The sequence below is a fragment of the Orycteropus afer genome, unplaced genomic scaffold (genome assembly GCF_000298275.1).
Source record: "Orycteropus afer afer isolate SDZICR_OR568_19922 unplaced genomic scaffold, OryAfe1.0 scaffold00040, whole genome shotgun sequence".
Classification (NCBI taxonomy): Eukaryota; Metazoa; Chordata; class Mammalia; order Tubulidentata; family Orycteropodidae; genus Orycteropus; species Orycteropus afer.
The window spans coordinates 14516989-14536552 of record NW_006921627.1 but is presented as its reverse complement, the minus strand read 5'-3'; the positions used below and the strand labels follow the sequence as shown (position 1 = coordinate 14536552).

Genomic DNA, 19564 nt, shown 5'->3' with positions numbered 1-19564 from the left:
ATCCCCTTTCTCCTGCTCTTCTGGCCTGCTTCTTTGGGCGTCCCTGAGTTTCCCCTCCTCACCTAATCCCTTCGGCTGATTGCTCTTCTCTTTGGCTCCCTGGGTTTTACCCCTTTCTCCTGCTCTTCTGGCCTGCTACTTTGTGCTACGCCCGTGCTTACCTTGCTCCCGGAGACCCGGTCCCTCTCGGGATGGTAGCAAGGGAGCCTAAAGCAATAGGAGCACTAAAAAAGAAAAAGACTGATGATGATTATTCTTGTTCTTTCCTCCTTGGCCTTAAAAAAATCAGCCACAAGGAAGTTTCCTTTTCGCCCTTTGAATTTATACAGGTTTATAACCTTCTACCAGTAAAGAATCTTGTCGGCTTCCCTGGAAGTCTTAATCAGGAGGAAGATGATGGAGACTGTGTCAATCATCATAATGTCTATATTAATGGAATCTCATATTCACCAGTACCAAACACAAATGAAAAAGACATGTATAGCTTCCTAAAGGTAAATTCCTACATTATAGATGGTCAATTCTTAATGTGAGCAAAATATTATATATGGAAAATATTAGTTATTTTAATGCCTTCATAGCATAGTTGAGGATAATGGGACATAGAGAAGTCAAGTGACTTCTCTCCATGGTTATTGATAGTAGTGAGAATAGGTCTGCTGATAATAGCAGAGCCAGGGCTGGAATTGTTTGGACAACTAATCAATTTTTTTTTTTTTTTTTTTTTACTGAAACTGCTTTGTGATTTCAAAATAATTACTATGGAAAGAGTGTAAAGAATAGAATGAAATAATCTTTATAACTATATTGATATCCATTCTACAGATGTGAATGTTAAAAGTTTAATATCAAACTAAGTGGATCATGTTTGTTAAATTCAATGAAAAGAAGTATATGACTATATATATTTTATAATATTTAGGCACTGATTAGGTAATAATTTCCTTTTCAGGATATGGGTTTAAAGGTATTGACCAACTCAAAGATTCATAAACCCAAAATATGCCCACAGCCTCTACAGTATGAAATGCAATCATCCCGAAGATTATTAGCTTCTCCAGGTAAAAACTGAATAATAAAAATTAGTTGCCTAATGTTGAACCAAGTAAAATAATTTAAAAAAAAAAAGATAAAATGTAGTAAGATGAACAAAGAAGGATTTGTGATTCAAATATTTTAAGGTTCCCTGATCAACTTCGCACACCAGTTGTTCTGGTTACCTAGTGCCGCTCTGACAGGAATATACCATAAATGGGATGGCTTGAACAAGCAGGAGTTTATTCTCTTACAGTTCGGGAGGCTCTAAGTCCAAGTTCAAAGTGCCAGGCTCTAGGGACTATGTAAAAGCCCCTCGACCTTAGGCTTCAGCTCTGCCTCTTGCTCCCAGCCCACTGAAGCTAGTGGCATCTCTTCACTCAGGCAGCTACTAAGCTGCTGAGGCTAACAAGCCCAAGGTCAACAAATAAAATAGCACTGTCCCAACATTACCAAACCACATGGCAGACCATTAATTCAGGTCTGTTGAAAGTCCTAAGGTCGGCAGAGCATGACAGGCTCCTGAACAATGACACAGCTACATGTAGGGTTCAAGTGTGCCATAAGCTGGAGACCATTCCCAAAGCTGTTTCTTATTTACAGGAAGCTGACCACATACCCAAAACAGCTACTCAGCTATTCCAATAGATTCCACCATGGAGTTAATTACCAATCTTACTCACCATGAGCAATAACTACATTCAGCTCTCACCCACTCAATCAGGCACAACCAAGTTGACACACAAATGTGACCACCACATCAATACAAACCTACATCTTCTGATTGTGCCAAACACACCCACATATACAGAGCTGGAGAGACTATAAAGCAGATTACAAAAAGTGCTATAAGAGAAGTGCAGGGATAAATTCTGAGTGTGGAATCAAAGAAGTCACTTTTATAAAGAAACTGCACTAGAAAAATGGAAATGTATGATGTAGAAAAATCAACATAATCTTTCCAGGCACAAGATCAGTGAGAGCAGATATAGAAATACTCACAAGGCAGTATGACATCTTTACCAGTCAAGTAAGGAAGCTCTTCAAATTCCCATCTGACCTACAGTTTTGCTCCTATCAGTTCCATGGCTTTTCATCACAGTGAAAATGTTTTTTGACAGAGCCCATGACTAGAAACTATTAAGGAGTAACAATGGTCAGTGCAGCAGAGGGCAAGAGAAGTTTGTATTAGTACGTGATTCAAATGTCCATGACAATAGAGACGAAGAAGCTTCTGGTATGGAAAATATCACAATGAGGGGACAGCAGATTTCAGCTGTTTGGGGATGGGATGTGTTGTTGTTATTGTTGTTGTTGTTTTTCTGTGAATAGAAAGGTATCACTAGGCAAATGGATCACAAAGACAAAATGAGCCACTTGTCTTCATCCAAAATTTCAAATCAGTGCTATTTTGCAGATAGCATGAAACTGAACTTATCTGGATATTTTAGGGAAGCAACCATTATTATTATTATTCCATTAAATTTAATGAGCAGAAAAAAAGAGGAAAAAAAATCATACTATCAGGGAAAAAGGATTAAAACACATTATCACAAAAGTTTGTCTTTTTTGATACAAGAAGTAAGGAAGATATGGTTGCAGCCTGGAAACAGTGAAAGGACTAGGCCCAATTGTACAAATGATACTTATAGCGGATGAAGGAAAGGGGGGGACATTATCACAAACAAAGGAAAATGGGTTGATTGTAGAAGAGTTCTAAGGGAAGATGAAGCAAAAGTAGCTGTCTGGAGGAGTTAGAGTGTGGCTGACATGATGACAGGTACAAAATAATGGGTGACCTCATTGAATATGTGATGCTTAATTTGCTGAGAATAAGGGCAGCGAATTGAACCAGTATCCAGTGAGGAATTTTAAAAATAAGAGATGCAATCAGAGGCTAAATTATGAAGGAGAACAAAGAGCATGTGAGACTGCACTTGCAGAATACAATTTCCAAACAAAATAATACAGAAGAAACCTATTTAAAAGAGATATAGGGAAAGAATTTATGAAACTGTGGTAATCTAGCAAATGAATTGTAAGATTATTTCTAAAAAGCAGAGGCAATGGTGTGCTGGAACCGGCTCAGAAAAGCTCATAAAACCTAATTAAGTTTCAGTAATCTTGCAAGTCAATTGTTTAAACACAGCCATTATGTAGAATTAAATTATATAAAATTACAAGTAATTAAATTATATTAAAAAGAAAAGTAGTAATTACCCCAAACTCCATGGTTCTTATTTCCTTTGTTACATTTTACTATTATCTGTGCTCTTGATGTTATATGCAACTATTTTATCTATCTGTATGGTAAAAATACTATATAATGGTGGGCTACTGTGCATTTCTTTCCAATCCACATTCAGTAACATCACATTAGGATGAATTAGGCTATGAGTATTTACATCATGAAATCAGCAAATGCTACAAATCAGGCCTTGATTTACTGTAGATTTCTAGACTTCTGAAAATGTTTTAGTAAATGTTAACACAGATTAAATTTAAACATATTTTATATTACATTGTGGATAGCACAAAAATAATTGAAGAACTATTCCTCCCAGTATTCAAAACTGTTAATCAATTCAGTAAAGTTGTCGCTCACACCACTAACAAATGAGTTCTGATCTACATCTTCATTGTTTCACTTTCTTAATGTAAATAAATTATCAGCTTGAATTATACATGTAAATGTTAACATGGCAAATATTGTTATATATATTCTTAATCACAATTTTAAAAGATCAGCCAATATTCATGTTGGAAGACAGTGATGTAAGCTACTTCTTTGATGAATCAGATAGTAATCAAGCATTTATTTGTAGTATGATTTTGTATGTATGTATATATAAATTGTTTTTCCAGAAAGTGGTTTTTCAACATTTACCAGCATATAATTAACAAAAGGTAAATAGGGTGAGGGATGCTTACTCTGCTTTTCTGACATAATATAGAGAGGCATTTTTGATCCTGAATTCTTTCACTCCTGTCAACTGGTGCCCAAAGCTTCTGTCGTGTATCTGTTTTACAATTTTTCTTTGTTCTCACACAGGACTACACCAAATCGAAAGACTCCTGCCTGCCTTCCTACGCCATGTCATAGCACTCTACACTTAGCACAATGTGCAGAAACTGTATGAGACTCCTTTCTGCTCCACAGACAATCCAAGACCCTTTCTACATTGAGCCTGTACCTTCCCTTCTTGTGGTCTTCTACCACCTTGCTCACCTCGAGCTTAATCTAATACTTCAGCTAAAATATCATCTCCTCAAAGAAGCTTTCTTGACCACCCTATCCAAGTGCCTTCTCCAGTCTGCTTCATCACCCTGTTTATTCATTTTGTACTGTTTATTACGACCTCTAATTAGCTTTCTCTTTATATACATTTTCTTTTTGTCTTCTTCCTCACTCACCATAGCTGCCTTTGAAATGCGAAGAGCCCAAAACTTTATAGAATTGGAAGAAGATTCAGCAGTTTCAGACTCTCACACAGAGACTGTGCGGAAGTATTTCCCTGAGACATGGATTTGGAACTTGGTGGTAGTAAAGTAAGTAATTTCCTTTTTACATAAGATGCAATGTAAAAAAATCCCTCACAATTTTCAATTCTTAGCTAATTTTTCAATATCCAAGCATATTTTTTTAAAAATACCTGCTGTTCTTAGAAAAGGCTTAACATAAATATTTCTGATTATACCAGAGCTAAGAAACTTTGTACAAATTTAATTCTAAGACTTCCAGAAAATGAACATAAGGACTAAATATAACCAAGCACTGCACAGATTAACACCCAAAAGCAGTCGTTCATTGATCCGCAATTTTGAGTTCAACACAGAACTAGTGAAGCCAACTATACGTAGTAGTAAAACTAAAAGTTATAAATCTACCTTCAGTCAAACAGTATTTTAAAGAATTTAAGAAAAATCTCAAATTATGTATTTAGTTTGTAACTATATTGTCTATTATAGATTATGACATTAGGATCTATTGGGGGTCTTTTCCTAGAGAGATAGTTATCTGCCTTCTTTCTGTTCCTCACATTGTCATCTTCCCCAGCTCATCAGGTGCAGCTGAATTGGAAGTAACAGTCCCTGATACCATCACCCAGTGGAAGGCAGGGGCCCTCTGCCTGTCCAATGACACTGGACTTGGTCTCTCTCTTCCTGCCACTCTCCAAGCCTTCCAGCCCCTCTTTGTGGAGCTCACAATGCCCTACTCTGTGGTCCGTGGAGAAGCCTTCACACTCAAGGCTACTGTCTTAAACTACCTTCCCAAATGCATCCGGGTAAGGATCTTTTTCCTAAATTGAACACAAGGTAAAAAGTAAATTAAAAATTACATTCCTAGGAATACTGATAAACTCCTGTATACAGATGCGCATGCCAGAGAAGAATATTATCAGAGAGATATGCATATGTTATATAAGCTACAGTTGCTACTATCTCCAAATACCAAATTGCAACTTGAAACAAGTTTCTGATCATTTATGGTTATGGAGTTCATGTATTACGAAGATTTATGACATGGATATAAAAAATCAGGACTCTTCATTCTCATATCTTAGATTCTCCAAGGTTTCAACCTCTACATTTCCATGTAGTTAATTTTTCATATAACATTAATTATAGTAAACCATATTTTTAGAAAGTTATTTGGGAGCAAATCCTGTGTACTTTGCTGGGAAGCTGAGGGAATGACCAAAATCCTAGCCAAGGAAATGAAGCTCCCACATGCAACATACCATGGTCCCCTCTTCTCTGGTCCTACCACATAAAAGAGCAGGTTACTCCAAAATACTAAGATTTATGCTTAAGAACCACCTATAAAGTATTCAAGGAATTCTGGTAGCACAGTAACTAAGGCAACTACCAGAAGGTTGGTAGTTCAAACCTTCCAGCTACTCCACGGAAGCAAGACTGGGCAATCTACTTGCATAAAGATTTACCACCTCGGAAACCAATGGGGTTGCTATGAGTTGGAATCAATTAGAAGGCAGTGGGTTTTTTTTGTTTTTGTTTTTTCTTTATTCGGTCTTCACCTACATCAACTTGAACATTGTTGTTGCTGTTGTTAGGTGCCATCAAATCTGCTCCAACTCATAGCGACCCTGTGTACAACAGAATGAAACACTCCCCAGTCCTGTGACATCTTCACAATCCTTGCTATGCTTGAGTCCATCGACATGGCCACTGTGTCAATCCATCTTGTTCAGGATCTTTGCCTTTTTTGCTGACCCTCTACTTTACCAACCATGATATCCTTCTCCAGGGACTGGTCCCTTCTGATAACACAACCAAAGTATGAGAGACAAAGTCTGGCCATTCTCATGGCTAAGGAGTATTCCAGCTGTATTGGAATCTTTCATTTGTTTCCTCTTCTGGCAGTCCTCAGTATTTTCAAAATTCTTTGCCAACACCACAATTCAAATGCATCAATTCATCTGTGATCTTATTCATTTTCCAGCTCTCATATGCACAGGAGGATCTTGAAAATATCATGGCTTGGGTCAGTCACACCTTAATCTTCAAAGTGACATCTTTGCTCTTTCACACTTTAAGGAGGTGTTTATAGCAGATTTGCCCAGTGTAATATGTCATTTGATTTCCTGACTGTTGCTTCCATGGGCAATGAGTATGGATCCAACTGAAATGAAATCTTTGACAACTTCAATCTTTTCTCTATTTATCATGATGTTGCTTATTGGTCCAGTTGTGAGGATTTAGTTTTCTTTATATTGAAGTGTAGTCTATACTGAATACTGTGTATAGTCTTTGATCTTCAGTAAGGGTTTCAAGTCTTTTTCACTTTCAGCAGGCAAGGTTGTGTCATCTACATATTGCAGGTTGTTAAAGAGTCTTCCTCCAATCCTGATACTATGATCTTTTTCGTATAGTCTAGCTTCTTGGATTATTTACTAAGAACACAAATTGAATAAGTATGGTGAAAGGATACAAACCTGACACACACTTTTCCTGATTTTAAACCATGCAGTATCCCCTTCTTCTGTTCAAACAACTGTCTCTTGGTCTATGTACAGGTTCCTCGTGAACACAATTAAGTGTCCTGGAATTCCCATTCTTGACAATGTTGTCCATAATTTGTTGTCATCCACAGAGTCAAATGCCTTTGCATAGTCAATAAAACACAAGTAAACATCTTTCTGGTGTTCTTTCAGCCACGATCCATCTGACATCAGCCACGTCCCATGTCCTCTTCTGAATCTGGCTTAAATTTCTGGCAATTCCCTTTCTATGCAATGTTGCAACCAATTTTTTTAATTATTTTCAGCAAATTTTTCCTTGTTAATGATATTGTTCCATAATGTCCACATTCTGTTGGATACCTTTCTTTGAAACGGGCATGAATATGGATATCTTCCAATCAGTTGGCCAGGTAGCTGTCTCCCAAATTTCTTGGCATAAGCAAGTGAGGGCTTCCAGTGCTGTATCCATTTGTGTTGAAACATCTCAAGGGATATTCTGCCAGTTCCTTGAGCCTTGTTTTTCACAATTCCTTCAGTACAGCTTGGACTTCTTCCTTCAATACCACAAATTCTTGATCATATGCTACCTCCTAAAATGGTTGAACAGTGACCAATTCTTTTAGTACAGTGACTGTATTCTTTCCATCTTCTTATAATACTTCTTGCATCATTCAACATTTTGCCCGTAGAATCCTTCCATATTGCAACTCAAGGCTTGAGTCTTTCTTCCCTTTCAAAGAAACTTAACTTGAGAAATGCCAAGCATTTCCTTCCCTTTTGGTTTTCTAACTCCAGGTCTTTGCATGTTTCATTATAATACTTTACTTTGTCTTCTTGAGCTGCCCTTTGAAATCTTCTGTTCAGCTCTTTTATGTCATCATTTCTTCCATTTGCTTTAGCTACTCTCCATTCAAGAGCAAGTTTCAGAGGCTCTGCTGACATCCGTTTTGATCTTTTCATTCTTCCCTTTTTTTTCTTTCCTGTCTTTTTAATTGCCTTTTACTTTCTTCATGTATGATGTTCTTCAAGTCATCCCACAACTTGTCTAGTCTTGGATCATTGGTGTTCAATGCATCAGATCTGTTCTTCAGATGGTCTGTAATTCAGGTGGGATAGACTCAAGGTTGTATTTTGGCTATTGTGGACTTATTTTAACTTTCTTCCACTTCAACTTAAACTTGCATATGAGCAATTGTTGGTCAGTTACACAGCCTGGCCCTGTTCTGACTGATGATATTGAACTTCTTCATCATCACTTTCCACAGATGTAGTTGATTTGATTCCTGTGTATTCTATCTTGTGAAGTCCACATGTATCATCACCCTTCATGTTATTGAAAAAATACATTTGCAATGAATAAGTTGTTGGTGTTGCAAAACTCTATCATGTGATCTCCAGCATCATTTCTATCATCAAGGCTGCATTTTCCAACTACTGATGCTTCTTGTTTCTTTCTCATTCCAATCACCAATAATTATCAATGCACGTTGATTGCATGTTTGGTCAATTTCAGACTGCAGAAACTGGTAAAAACTTTCAATTTCTTCACCTTTGGCTTTAGTGGTTAGTGCATAAATTTGAATAATAGTCATATTTACTGGTCTTCCTTGTAGGCATATGGATATTATCCTATTGCTTACAGCATTGCACTTCAGTATAGATTCTGAAATGTTCTTTTTGATGATGAATGAAACACCAATCCGCTTCAATTTGTCATTCTCAACATAGTAGGCCATATGATTGATTCAAAATGGTCAATACCAGTCCATTTGGCTCATTAATACGTAGGATATTGATCTTTATGCATACCATTTCATTTTTGACAGCTTCCAATTTTCCTACATTCATATTTCATACATTCCACATTCCAATTATTAATGGGTGATTGCAGCTGTTTCTTCTCATTTTGAGTCATGACACAACAGCAAATGAAGGTCCCAAAAGCTTTACTTCATCCATGTCATTAATGCAGACTCCACTTTAAGGAGGCAGCTCCTCCCGAGTCAAATTTTGAGAGCCTTCCAACTTGAGGGGTTTATCGTCCAACACTGTATCACAGAATGGTTCACTGCTATTCATAAATTTTTCAGTGGCCAATTTTTTCAGAAGTAGACCATCACATCCCTCTTCTTAATCTATCTTGGTCTGGAAACTTCACTGGAACCTGTTCACCATGGGTAACCTTGCTGGTATTTGAAATACCAGTGACATAGTCTCCAGCATCACAGCAATATGCAAGTCACCACAGTACAACAAACTGTCAGACATGGTGGATCTTCAGTATTACTAAAAACTCACTGCTGTCGATCTGACTCATGGCAACCCCTCCTTGGGTTTCTGAGGCAGTATCACTATGGAAGTAGATTGCCCAATCTTCCTTCTGAGGAGTGGCTGGTGGGTTTGAACTGCCAGCCTTCTGGTTAGCAGTCAAATGCCTTAGGCACTACACCAACCTAAAATTGATCTAATCCTTCAATACACTTTATTTCAAACCCATTCTCCCTCTGGCTTCCTTTTCCCTCTGATCTCATTTATCTCTTTGTCCCTTGTGTGGTTTCAGGTCCATGTGGAGCTGCAAGACTCTCCTGAATTCCTTGCTGTCCCAATGGAGAAGGAACTAATATTTCACTGTGTCTGTGGGAATGGGCGGCATACTGTGTCCTGGGCAGTAACTCCAAAGTCATTAGGTGAGGGACATTCTCCTAGACACAATTCTCTGCTCAAGGATTGTATTAATCAGTAGGAGCCTTATATCCAGTGATACTTACTCTTTCCCTCAGGCAAAGACTCCATGTGGTAGGGTTTTCTCTTTTTCTTTCATTTTTTGGCATCTAGAAAGACAGCACCACTTCCCTCAACTCCACCTCCATATTGGATTCTCAGTATCATTATCCTCTAGTTTTTGCTGCTTCCATTCCTGTTCTGTTTTTATAGAAAAGTGAACATTTATAAATCTTAGGGTTTGGAGACATGCAGCAAGAGGGAATTGGTACTCATTTCTGTTGGCCTCTTTTTCAGGGAATGTGAATTTCACAGTAAGTGCAGAGGCACTGGAGTCTCGAGAGCTATGCGTAACTGAAGAGCCTGTGGTTCCTAAACAGGGAAAGAAAGACACAATCATCAAGGGCCTGTTGGTTGAAGTAAGTAAGCCTTCCCATTTGATAGATCACACTAAGTAAAAAAAAAAAAAAAAAATGGCAAACCCTGTTGGGGTTCCAACTTTTAGGTAAGAATAAGGTTAAATAATATATGGTCATGGGATATTTCATAATATTATTATTCTCCTCACTCTGACTCTCTCATAATTTTTTATTCTATTTTTCATCTATTAACCTGTCTTCTTCATATTTCTTAGGCTTGTGGAATTTGTTTATTCAATGGATTTGAAAATTAGTTCAAATTCTTCTCTTCACTATCAAGAAATCCATGGTTCCCCTATTATGGGGAAAATCAAATCCCACTCTCACTTCTCTGACATCAAACTGTAACAATCAATTGCAATCAATCTCAAATCAATTCTGTTCTCTTCCATTCTGCTTCTGTTATGACACCAGCTGCACATGCAGCTCTTCTTTCTCTGATCCTAACCACCCAGAACTAGGTGGTTAGAGAGCACAGTCCTCCAGACTGCCAAATCTACCCAAGATTTCAGATTTGCCAGCTGAAAGCTTGAGAGTCTCCATGACACCCTTACTTCTGCCTTGCAGACCACAGATTCGGATTCCACTATCCATTCAGGATTCCAGCCATAAACTTGGTGGTCCCCAGTTGTTGTTGCTGTTATGTGCCATCGAGTTGGACCCAATTCATAGCAACCCCTCCTTGGGTTTCCAAGGCAGTATCACTACAGAAGTAGATTGCCCCATCTTCCTTCCAAGGAGTGGCTGGTGGGTTTGAACCTCCAGCCTTCTGGGTAGCAGTCAAGTGCCTTCAGCACTACACTACCAGAGCTCCTATGGTGCTCCCCAGAGTTCCCCCTAATTACGGCTCCTACTACTCCCTAGGGTTCCACTAGAATGACTCAAAGAACTCAAGAAAGTGCTATGTTTACAATTAGAATTTTATTATACCAAAGAATACAAATAAAGAGATGCATAGGGTTCCCAAAGTTTCCATGTCCCAAAAAAGGGACACGATACTCTCCCATATGCATTGATGTTTTTTCACCAACAGGAGGCCCATGAAGCTTCTATATCCACAGCCTTTATAGAGGCCTCATTGATTATCCCCACACCTCCCTGAATCAGCTGATAGCACATGGTGGTATTTCCAGCCTGGCCAGCCCCCACTCAAGAGTCATCTCATTAGCATAACTTCTGAGTATGGTCTGGAGGATAACAAAGGCATCTCAACTATATATGAAATTCCAAGGTTTAGAGTTATCTCCCAGGAACCGAGGACAAAATACTTTATATAAAGCAATTCTTTATCCCACAGCTGTCAACATATACAGTCCATTCTTACTTCTAACTTTTTCTTCTTCCACCTCAAGCCTGAAGGACTAGAGAAGGAAACAACATTCAACTCGCTACTCTGTCCATCAGGTAAGAGTAAGCCACAATTAAAATAACAATGACTAAAATTTGTATAACATTTGAAGTTCAAAGAACTTTTTTATATTACTTCTATTCTTGTCCTTTGAGGTAAGTAAGACCTGAAGTACTACCAATACTTTTGACAAATGAGGAAACCGGTTCTAGAGAGGCAAGTAATTTGATCAGAAGAATATTCCTAGCTCATGCATTATATCACCACCCATCTGTCAGTTCAAAGTACAGTGGTGGCTTGAGTGTTGCTATGATGCTCAAAGCTATGCCAACAGGGTCACCCATGGTGAACAGATTTCAGCAGAACTTCCAGACTAAGACATCTACAAGGAAAGGCTTGGTGATCTACTTCCAAAAAGTAGCCAATGCAAACCCTATGGATCACAACAGACTACTGTCTGATAGAGTACTGAAAGATGACCCCTTAGGTTAGAAGGCACTCAAAATACACAGTAGGTGTACCAATGGACTCGATCATAGCAATGATCATGAAGATGGCACAGGATTGGACATTTTATTCTGTTGTAAATGGAGTCACCATGATTCAGAGTCAACTCCTAACAATAGCAACATGCATTCTCAGACTTTAACTCTTGCACTCACAAAACTCACTGCCATTGAGTGGGATCCAACTCATAGCGACCCCTCCTTGGGTTTCCGAGGCAGCATCACTACAGAAATAGATTGCCCCATCTTCCTTCTGAGGAGTGGCTGGTGTGTTTGAACCACCAGCCTTCTGGTTAGCAGTCAAATGCCTTAGGCACTATGCCACCAGAACTCTCAGCACCAGTGAAAACACCTAAGTGTCTTTCTGAGCAGTGCTTGATGTAGATATATGTAGAAAGTGGGTGAATCAAAATGAATATGTGCCAAAGAAGATACTTCCTTGAATATTTAGTAATACAACAAAAGGATATCTGACTTGAAGCCATTCAGGCTGACTAATTTTTTCATAGACAAAGTTTTTTATAATGGGGCTGTGCTATTTCCCAAAGTACAAGTTGTCACAGCTTTTACCATTATTGTCATATGAATATTTGTTGGATGCCAATTCTGTACCTATTTCCCTATCAGTCATTTGAGAAAAGACTAAAGAAGCTTAAGTAAAACTAACTTTATCTTGATGGAGAATTTTCTAGTCTAAAGCAAAATCATTTCTAGAATTTAGTACATTACTGTATTACAATGGGTTCTCACCCCAAACCTGTGTCAAACATCAGATATATGTTCTTTGCCTTTCTCTGGCTCCCTATTAACTTGTTTCTGTGTTATTTTTTAATATTGTTGAGACTTATAATATGTGAAATGAGTTTTAAAAGCATAATTGCCTGATAGTTTAATCTCGTTTCTACCTTTAAGTGAATTTAGTGCTTACCATCCTAACTCTTTTATCATAATTTCTCCTCCATTTCTGAATTCTTCATTTTGATTTCTTTCTCATGTGTCTGTGGCTAATCATCAATTAGTTTTATCAAATTAATTTTAATTACCTACATAACATAAAAATACATTCTCCTCCAGAAAACAAAACAGAGTATCATATTAAAGACCAGTCACTCCCTTGCAATCATTTCCAATAGAGTTAACAGTGTACTTCTCCCCTAAATGTTGGGTCATTATACCATCATGAAGATGTCCACAATAAAAATTTCTCATATGCTGAGTCCTAGATTCCAGATTTTTCATCAGCACTTTTACTTTAGAAATATAAGCATTTAAGCATCTTCCTTGGACAACCTTTTTTAGAGGTTCCAGGCTTCCCCTTCATCCTTGACTTTTGAATCTAACATCCCTAGACACTCAACATCAATGTCTCCAATTACAGACTCTTTGTAGAGCCTATAGAGTTCTTTCAACTCTTCATAATAGGGCCTTGACTTCAGCTTCCTCACATCTTCTGTGGCCCTGTCAAAATCAGCCTGCAGGGTCATAGTGGTGACAGATTGGCTGCTGCTGGACTCTGCACTGTGCTCTCATTCCCTAATTTTATTATTATTTTTTTTCTTTTTAAATAAGCAACTTCCTTAGATATCTACCCATGTTGTATGATAGGTCAATGTCATTCCTTTTAATTGCTAAATAACATTCCACAGTTTCAATATACCATAATTCTGTTTTGTGTTTTAGTCATTCCCATATTTGTTTCTCTAACTATTTGCTAGTAAAAATAATAATAATAATAGCTCCCTTGTGTACATTTGCAGCTACAGCTAGGGTAAATACCAAAATAGAAAATTGCCGAGTCAGAGGCAGTATACATATTCTTCATTTTAACAGACTGCAAAATTCTTTTTTATTACCTAAACATATTTATACTTCCACCTGTATACATTTACCTGCACTATCACCATCACTTTTTTATCATCAAACTTTTTAATTCTTTCAAAAATTTGTATCAAAATACATTGTTGCTTTAATTTGTATTTCCTTAATCACAGGTGAAGATGAGCTTAATTTTTGTAGGCTTACAAATTACTTTCACATCCGTTGCCAATTCATGTTTTGGGGAGTTTGCCTTTTTCTTACTGGTTTACATGAGCCGACTCTTTATCTGTTAAAAAAATTTGCAGATATTTTCTTAGACTTAGTCATTTGTCTTTTAAGTTGGCCTGTGGTGTCTGTTTTCTATAAAGCTTCTAATATTAACTTTATGAGGAAGGGATGCAGCAGAAAGATCAAAACATTTCTCTCTTTTTCACCTTCATGTAATTCACTAAGATTAAAATGGCAGTAGTGTATGTTCATTGTTGTTGTTGTTATGTGCCTTCAAGTCGGGTTTCCAAGGCGATATCATTACGGGAGTAGATTGCCCAACCTTCCTTCCAAGGAGTGGCTGGTGGGTTTGAACTGCCAGCCTTCTGGTTAGCAGTCAAGTGCCTTAGGCACTATGGTACCAGAGCTCCCATTAGCAGCAATTATTTTCTTTTCAACAAATTTAATACTACCCATATTCACTCTCCACCCCCATTGCTAGGTCTTCCATAAAAATGCCGTCATTAAAATATGATAGGAAGGAATGACATAGCATTATTGTAGAATTCAGGAGCATTATGGGGATTCTGCTTTTTGCTGACAGTTTCTTAAGATTCGTGAAAAGATTAAGAGGTTGAGAATGGGCACTATCTTGCAATTACCATTTTTTGATAGACATAGGCTGACTGCAACAGAATCACAATATCAAGGGCTGTAGTCAAATGGTTGGGGAAGAAGATGTGGTCTGGAAGTTCCAGAATCATAGTCATCCAAAATATGAAAAATTAGAATATTAATAGAGGGATAACTTTTCAGGAGAAGTTTAGATCTAAAGTATAGTTCTGGATGTCTTCAGGAAGATATATAGCAGATACAATTTTCATTACAGTTGATTTGTTTCTTTCTCAAGGTGCTGAGGTGTCTGAAATATTATCCCTAAAGGTGCCACCAAATGTGGTAGAAGAATCTGCCCGAGCCTTTGTCTCAGTTTTGGGTGAGTTTCCAGCCCCTAGGGAACTTGAGCATTAACTTTCCATTGTATTTCTCTTCCATAAATACTCAAAATAGCAATTTTTAACTTCTTTCTTCTTTCCTTCTTTGGGCTCATACTTCTGTCTCTAGAAGACTCACCCTTACAAAAAAAAAACCTCATTTTTTACCTCTGCTTATTATTCACATGTTTCTAATGGTTGTGTTAAATTCAAAACTCTAGGTTTTATGACCTCCCATCACTCTCATTTCCTAGGAGACATATTAGGTTCTGCCATGCAAAACACACAAAATCTCCTCCGGATGCCCTATGGATGTGGAGAACAGAATATGGTCCTCTTTGCTCCTAACATTTATGTTCTGGATTATCTAAATGAAACACAGCAGCTGACTCCAGAGATAAAGGCCAAGGCAATTGGCTACCTCGTCACTGGTGAGTGGCTGAATGACTGAATGAAAACTTTACAATGTTATTTTCACTGATTTTTCTCAATAAGCTTAAGTTTACTACTTATCTCTAAGTCATAATACTATGGTAGCTCATTTCATGGTGACTATGCACTATTCAAAGGAGCTCTGGTGGTATAGTGGTTAAGGCTTCGGCTGCTAATCAAAAGGTTGTTGGTTCCTACTCAGCAGCTGCTCCACAGAAGAAAGATGAGGCAGTTCTTCTAAAAGTTTACAGCCTTGAAGCGCAATGGGGTTGCTATGAGTTGAAATGGACTCAATGGCAATGAGTTTGGTTTGGTTTCAATCTACTGTTGAACTTTCAATAAAATGCTCAGAGCTCAGAAACTTCTAACATGACAATAAAAGTTAGGAAAGGTCACAAAAGAGGCCAGGGCATTTTAGTAACGTCTCCAGCACAAGCAGGTATATTAATCTATCATGTCATTTCATTAGCATTTCCATTCCAGGTTACCAGAGACAGCTGAGCTACAAGCATTCTGATGGCTCTTATAGCACCTTTGGGGAGAAATACGGCAGGAGCCAGGGAAATACATGGTAAGGGAAGGACAATGTTTTGAGCTCCTAATTTCGTACCAGGTCTTCTCACAACAACCTTATCCAATATGTATTACTAGATTTATAGTTGGTTATACTAGATAAATATACCAAGATTAATGAAATAATAGCAGAAAAGCTGAGATTCAAATATGTATACATTAGACTTGTTCCCCAAATTAATTCTGATAATAAGCTAGTTTTTCTAAAATAGTTCCCATTACCATGAGGTTTTGTTTTGTTTTATGACATGGCCAGTGAACATATTGTCAAGTTCTTGATAAATCTGAACAATTACAACTTATATTAGTTTTTTATGTCATACTCCTCTGGACTGAGAATAGACTCACTAACTAACAAAGGAGCTCTGGTAGCATAGTGCCTAAGGCACTTGACTGCTAATCAGAAGGCTGGCGGTTCAAACCCACCAGCCACTCCTCGGAAGGAAGATGGGGCAATCTACTTCCGTAGTGATATTGCCTCGGAAACCCAAGGAGGGGTCGCTATGAGTCGGGTCCGACTCAACGGCACATGACAACAACAACAACAACTAACAAAAGAAAAGAAATTAGAAGTAGGCAATGATATGAAACATTTTATTTTAAGTGTCTGTGGCAAAGAAATAATGGAAGAAGCTATTACATATAAGAGCTGCATATGAGAAGATTCTATCATCTACAGAAAGAAATCTCTAAAGAGGAGAAAAATTCAAAGCTTCACTCAAAAAACTAAAAAATAAGTAAAAATTGAAATCCTTAATAGACTCCCTAGAGTAACCAGAAAAGAGATCCCAGAACTAGCAAATTAAGCAAGTGATTTAAGGAAGATGGGAGCTCTAAGTACACAAGCATTACTTTTAGAAGATTCATACTAATGTAAGGATTATCAGGCAAAGCCTGTTACCATTGTAATAACATAAATACATTCATCACCCCACTCTTTGTATCCTCTCAGGCTCACAGCCTTTGTACTGAAGACTTTTGCCCAGGCTCGACGCCACATCTTCATTGATGAAGTGTACATTACCCAAGCCCTCACTTGGCTCTCCCAGAAACAGAAAGACAATGGCTGTTTTAGAAGCTCTGGGTCACTGCTCAACAATGCCATTAAGGTGAACTGTTCCCAAAGCTAGGATTGATTTGTCAGTGGTGATGTCTGCAAGGGTGATGAGAGGAAGTAATAACAGAAATCCCTAAGGGAAGGTATCAGAGGAAAATAAAACCTGGATAGCATCAGGAAGGAAGGATGGAACTGAGGTTGGTTTTGATATTTAGCCCCATAGTAATAGATATGGGTAAGGGCAGATTCTATGACACAGCAGAATAGAAAGAGCTGATTAAGAATATTCTTACAAGTTGAATTACTCAAATCTCTCTCTCGCATATTTACAGGGTGGAGTAGATGATGAAGTGACCCTCTCTGCCTATATCACCATTGCCCTTTTGGAGATTCCTCTCCCAGTCACTGTAGGTACCATCCCACTCCCCTGATGAAGCATACATAGTTCTGAATGCAATGAAACTGCTGGCATATTGTCTGAAATATCATCTTACCAAAAGCCAAGTGTCATTCTTCCTTCTGTGCAATGCCAAATGCTTCCCAGATGAATAGAGAATTTGGTCAATTCATCAGAAAAGATTTATACTTTCCCAGTTGATTTTTGATTAGTGATGTCCCTAGGCTATTTCTCCTCTTCCTCACCACCACCAAATATACATACATACATACATACATACAGATAGATAGATAGATAAAAGTGTGGCCTCTACTTTGACTTTTTTAATATAAAAATGCTGTCGTTGTTAGCTGCCATGAAGTTGCCCCATCCATGGCAACCTCATGCACAATGGAATTAGACTGTTGTGATCCACAATATTTTCACTGGCTGACATTTTGGAAGTAGATCACCAGGCCTTTCTTCCTAGTCTGTCTTAGTCTGGAAGCTCCCCTGAAACCTTTCAGCATCATAGCAACACACAGCCTATAGTGACCCACGGGTAGTGGCTGTGTGTGAGCTGTATTGGTCAGGAACAGAACCAGGGTCTCCTGCACAGAAGGAAAGAATTCTCCCACTGAAACACCAACACACTCAATGTGAAAAGAAAAGATAAAAAATGCTATTCTCTCTATCCATAAGAATGAGGATAGATGGTCAAATGCATTTGAAAAACATTATTGCATCCTTATTAAGATCTGTGTGTTTAGTTAAAAATGCCAGCATCTCTGTTCACATAGTTCAGAGCACCTTGCTCTCCCTTCACAGCACCCTGTCGTCCGCAATGCCCTGTTCTGCCTGGAGTCAGCCTGGAAGTCAGCCCAGGATGGAGCCCATGGCAGCTATGTCTACACCAAGGCACTGTTGGCCTATGTGTTTGCCCTGGCAGGTAACCAGGACAAGAGGAGAGAGGTACTCAAGTCACTTGATGATGAAGCTGTGAAGGAAGGTGAGTACACTAGCTGAGAGCTTTCTCCTATCCCACATCCTCTGCATCATGAACCACACTGAAATCCCCTACTCCTACCTCCTATAATCTCTCCCCCATCTCTTTTTCTTTTCTCTGTCTCATTATAAAATCTAGGATTTCTTTATCAAATCACACATGAAGAAATGAGTGGTAGTATAGTGTGGTAACTATCAGCTCAACTTCTGGAGACTGCCTGGGTGTGAACCTTAGTATGTATAGGAAAGTCACTTACCTTGTTTGTGTTTCAGTTCTTTTATCATTAAAATGGGGATCATAATAGCATTTTCTTCCTAGGGTTGTTGTGTATAAAAGGTATAAAATGACTCAAAACATGTAAAACTCTTAGAAGAGTGCATGGCACACAGTGAGTACTACAGAAGTATTAGCTATTACCAAGAGATCAGTTGTTAATAGATACCCAACCCTTACTTGGTCCATCATATCATTTTAAATATAAGGAAGAAATGACGGATGTAACCTGTAACCTCATGTGTAAATTCTGATATTTTATGCTTTAAAAAGACCAATAATGTTGACAAATGTACTCATACTTACATAACACTTCAACATATGCCATGGTCTATAGGAAGGGTTGAAGAGATAAAAAATAAAATGCAAATAATATGTCAAACAAAATATTTTCTACTTCTTTTACCAGTGTTAATAATTGTTTATTGTTAAAATAGTTTGGGAAATATTTCAGATATAAAAAAGGCATAAAAAATAAATTGATAAATGCCTACATATCTCTCTCCCAACTTAAGAAATAAAGTATTACCAATGCAGTAAAAATTCCTGTGTATCCCTTCTGCCCCAAGATGTAAGCATTAGCCTGAATGTGTCATTACCATTTCCATAGATTTCCTTATATTATTACTACATATATATATACACACACATATGGGAGCTCTGGTAGCATAGTACCTAAGGCACTTGAGTGCTAACCAGCCACTCCTTGGAAGGAAGATGGGGCAATCTACTTCAGTAGTGATACTGCCTCAGAAACCCAAGGAGGGTTCGCTATGGGTCGGGTCCGACTCGACAGCACATAACAACAACAACTATA

The 19564-nt window shown here is 38.0% G+C and overlaps 1 protein-coding gene across 1 annotated transcript in view; it reads left to right on the top strand.

Moving 5' to 3' along the window:
• The window catches only part of LOC103193912 (alpha-2-macroglobulin), a 64403-nt gene that overhangs the window by 31740 nt on the left and 13099 nt on the right, over positions 1-19564 (top strand). Inside the window, exons 16-28 of the mRNA XM_007937217.1 lie at positions 330-494; positions 953-1061; positions 4455-4584; positions 5093-5321; positions 9580-9706; positions 10038-10159; positions 11512-11563; positions 14949-15032; positions 15285-15461; positions 15946-16033; positions 16988-17144; positions 17425-17499; positions 18297-18477. Coding sequence (XP_007935408.1) covers positions 330-494; positions 953-1061; positions 4455-4584; positions 5093-5321; positions 9580-9706; positions 10038-10159; positions 11512-11563; positions 14949-15032; positions 15285-15461; positions 15946-16033; positions 16988-17144; positions 17425-17499; positions 18297-18477 — 1696 coding nt within the window. The remainder of the gene's footprint in view (positions 1-329; positions 495-952; positions 1062-4454; positions 4585-5092; positions 5322-9579; positions 9707-10037; positions 10160-11511; positions 11564-14948; positions 15033-15284; positions 15462-15945; positions 16034-16987; positions 17145-17424; positions 17500-18296; positions 18478-19564) is intronic.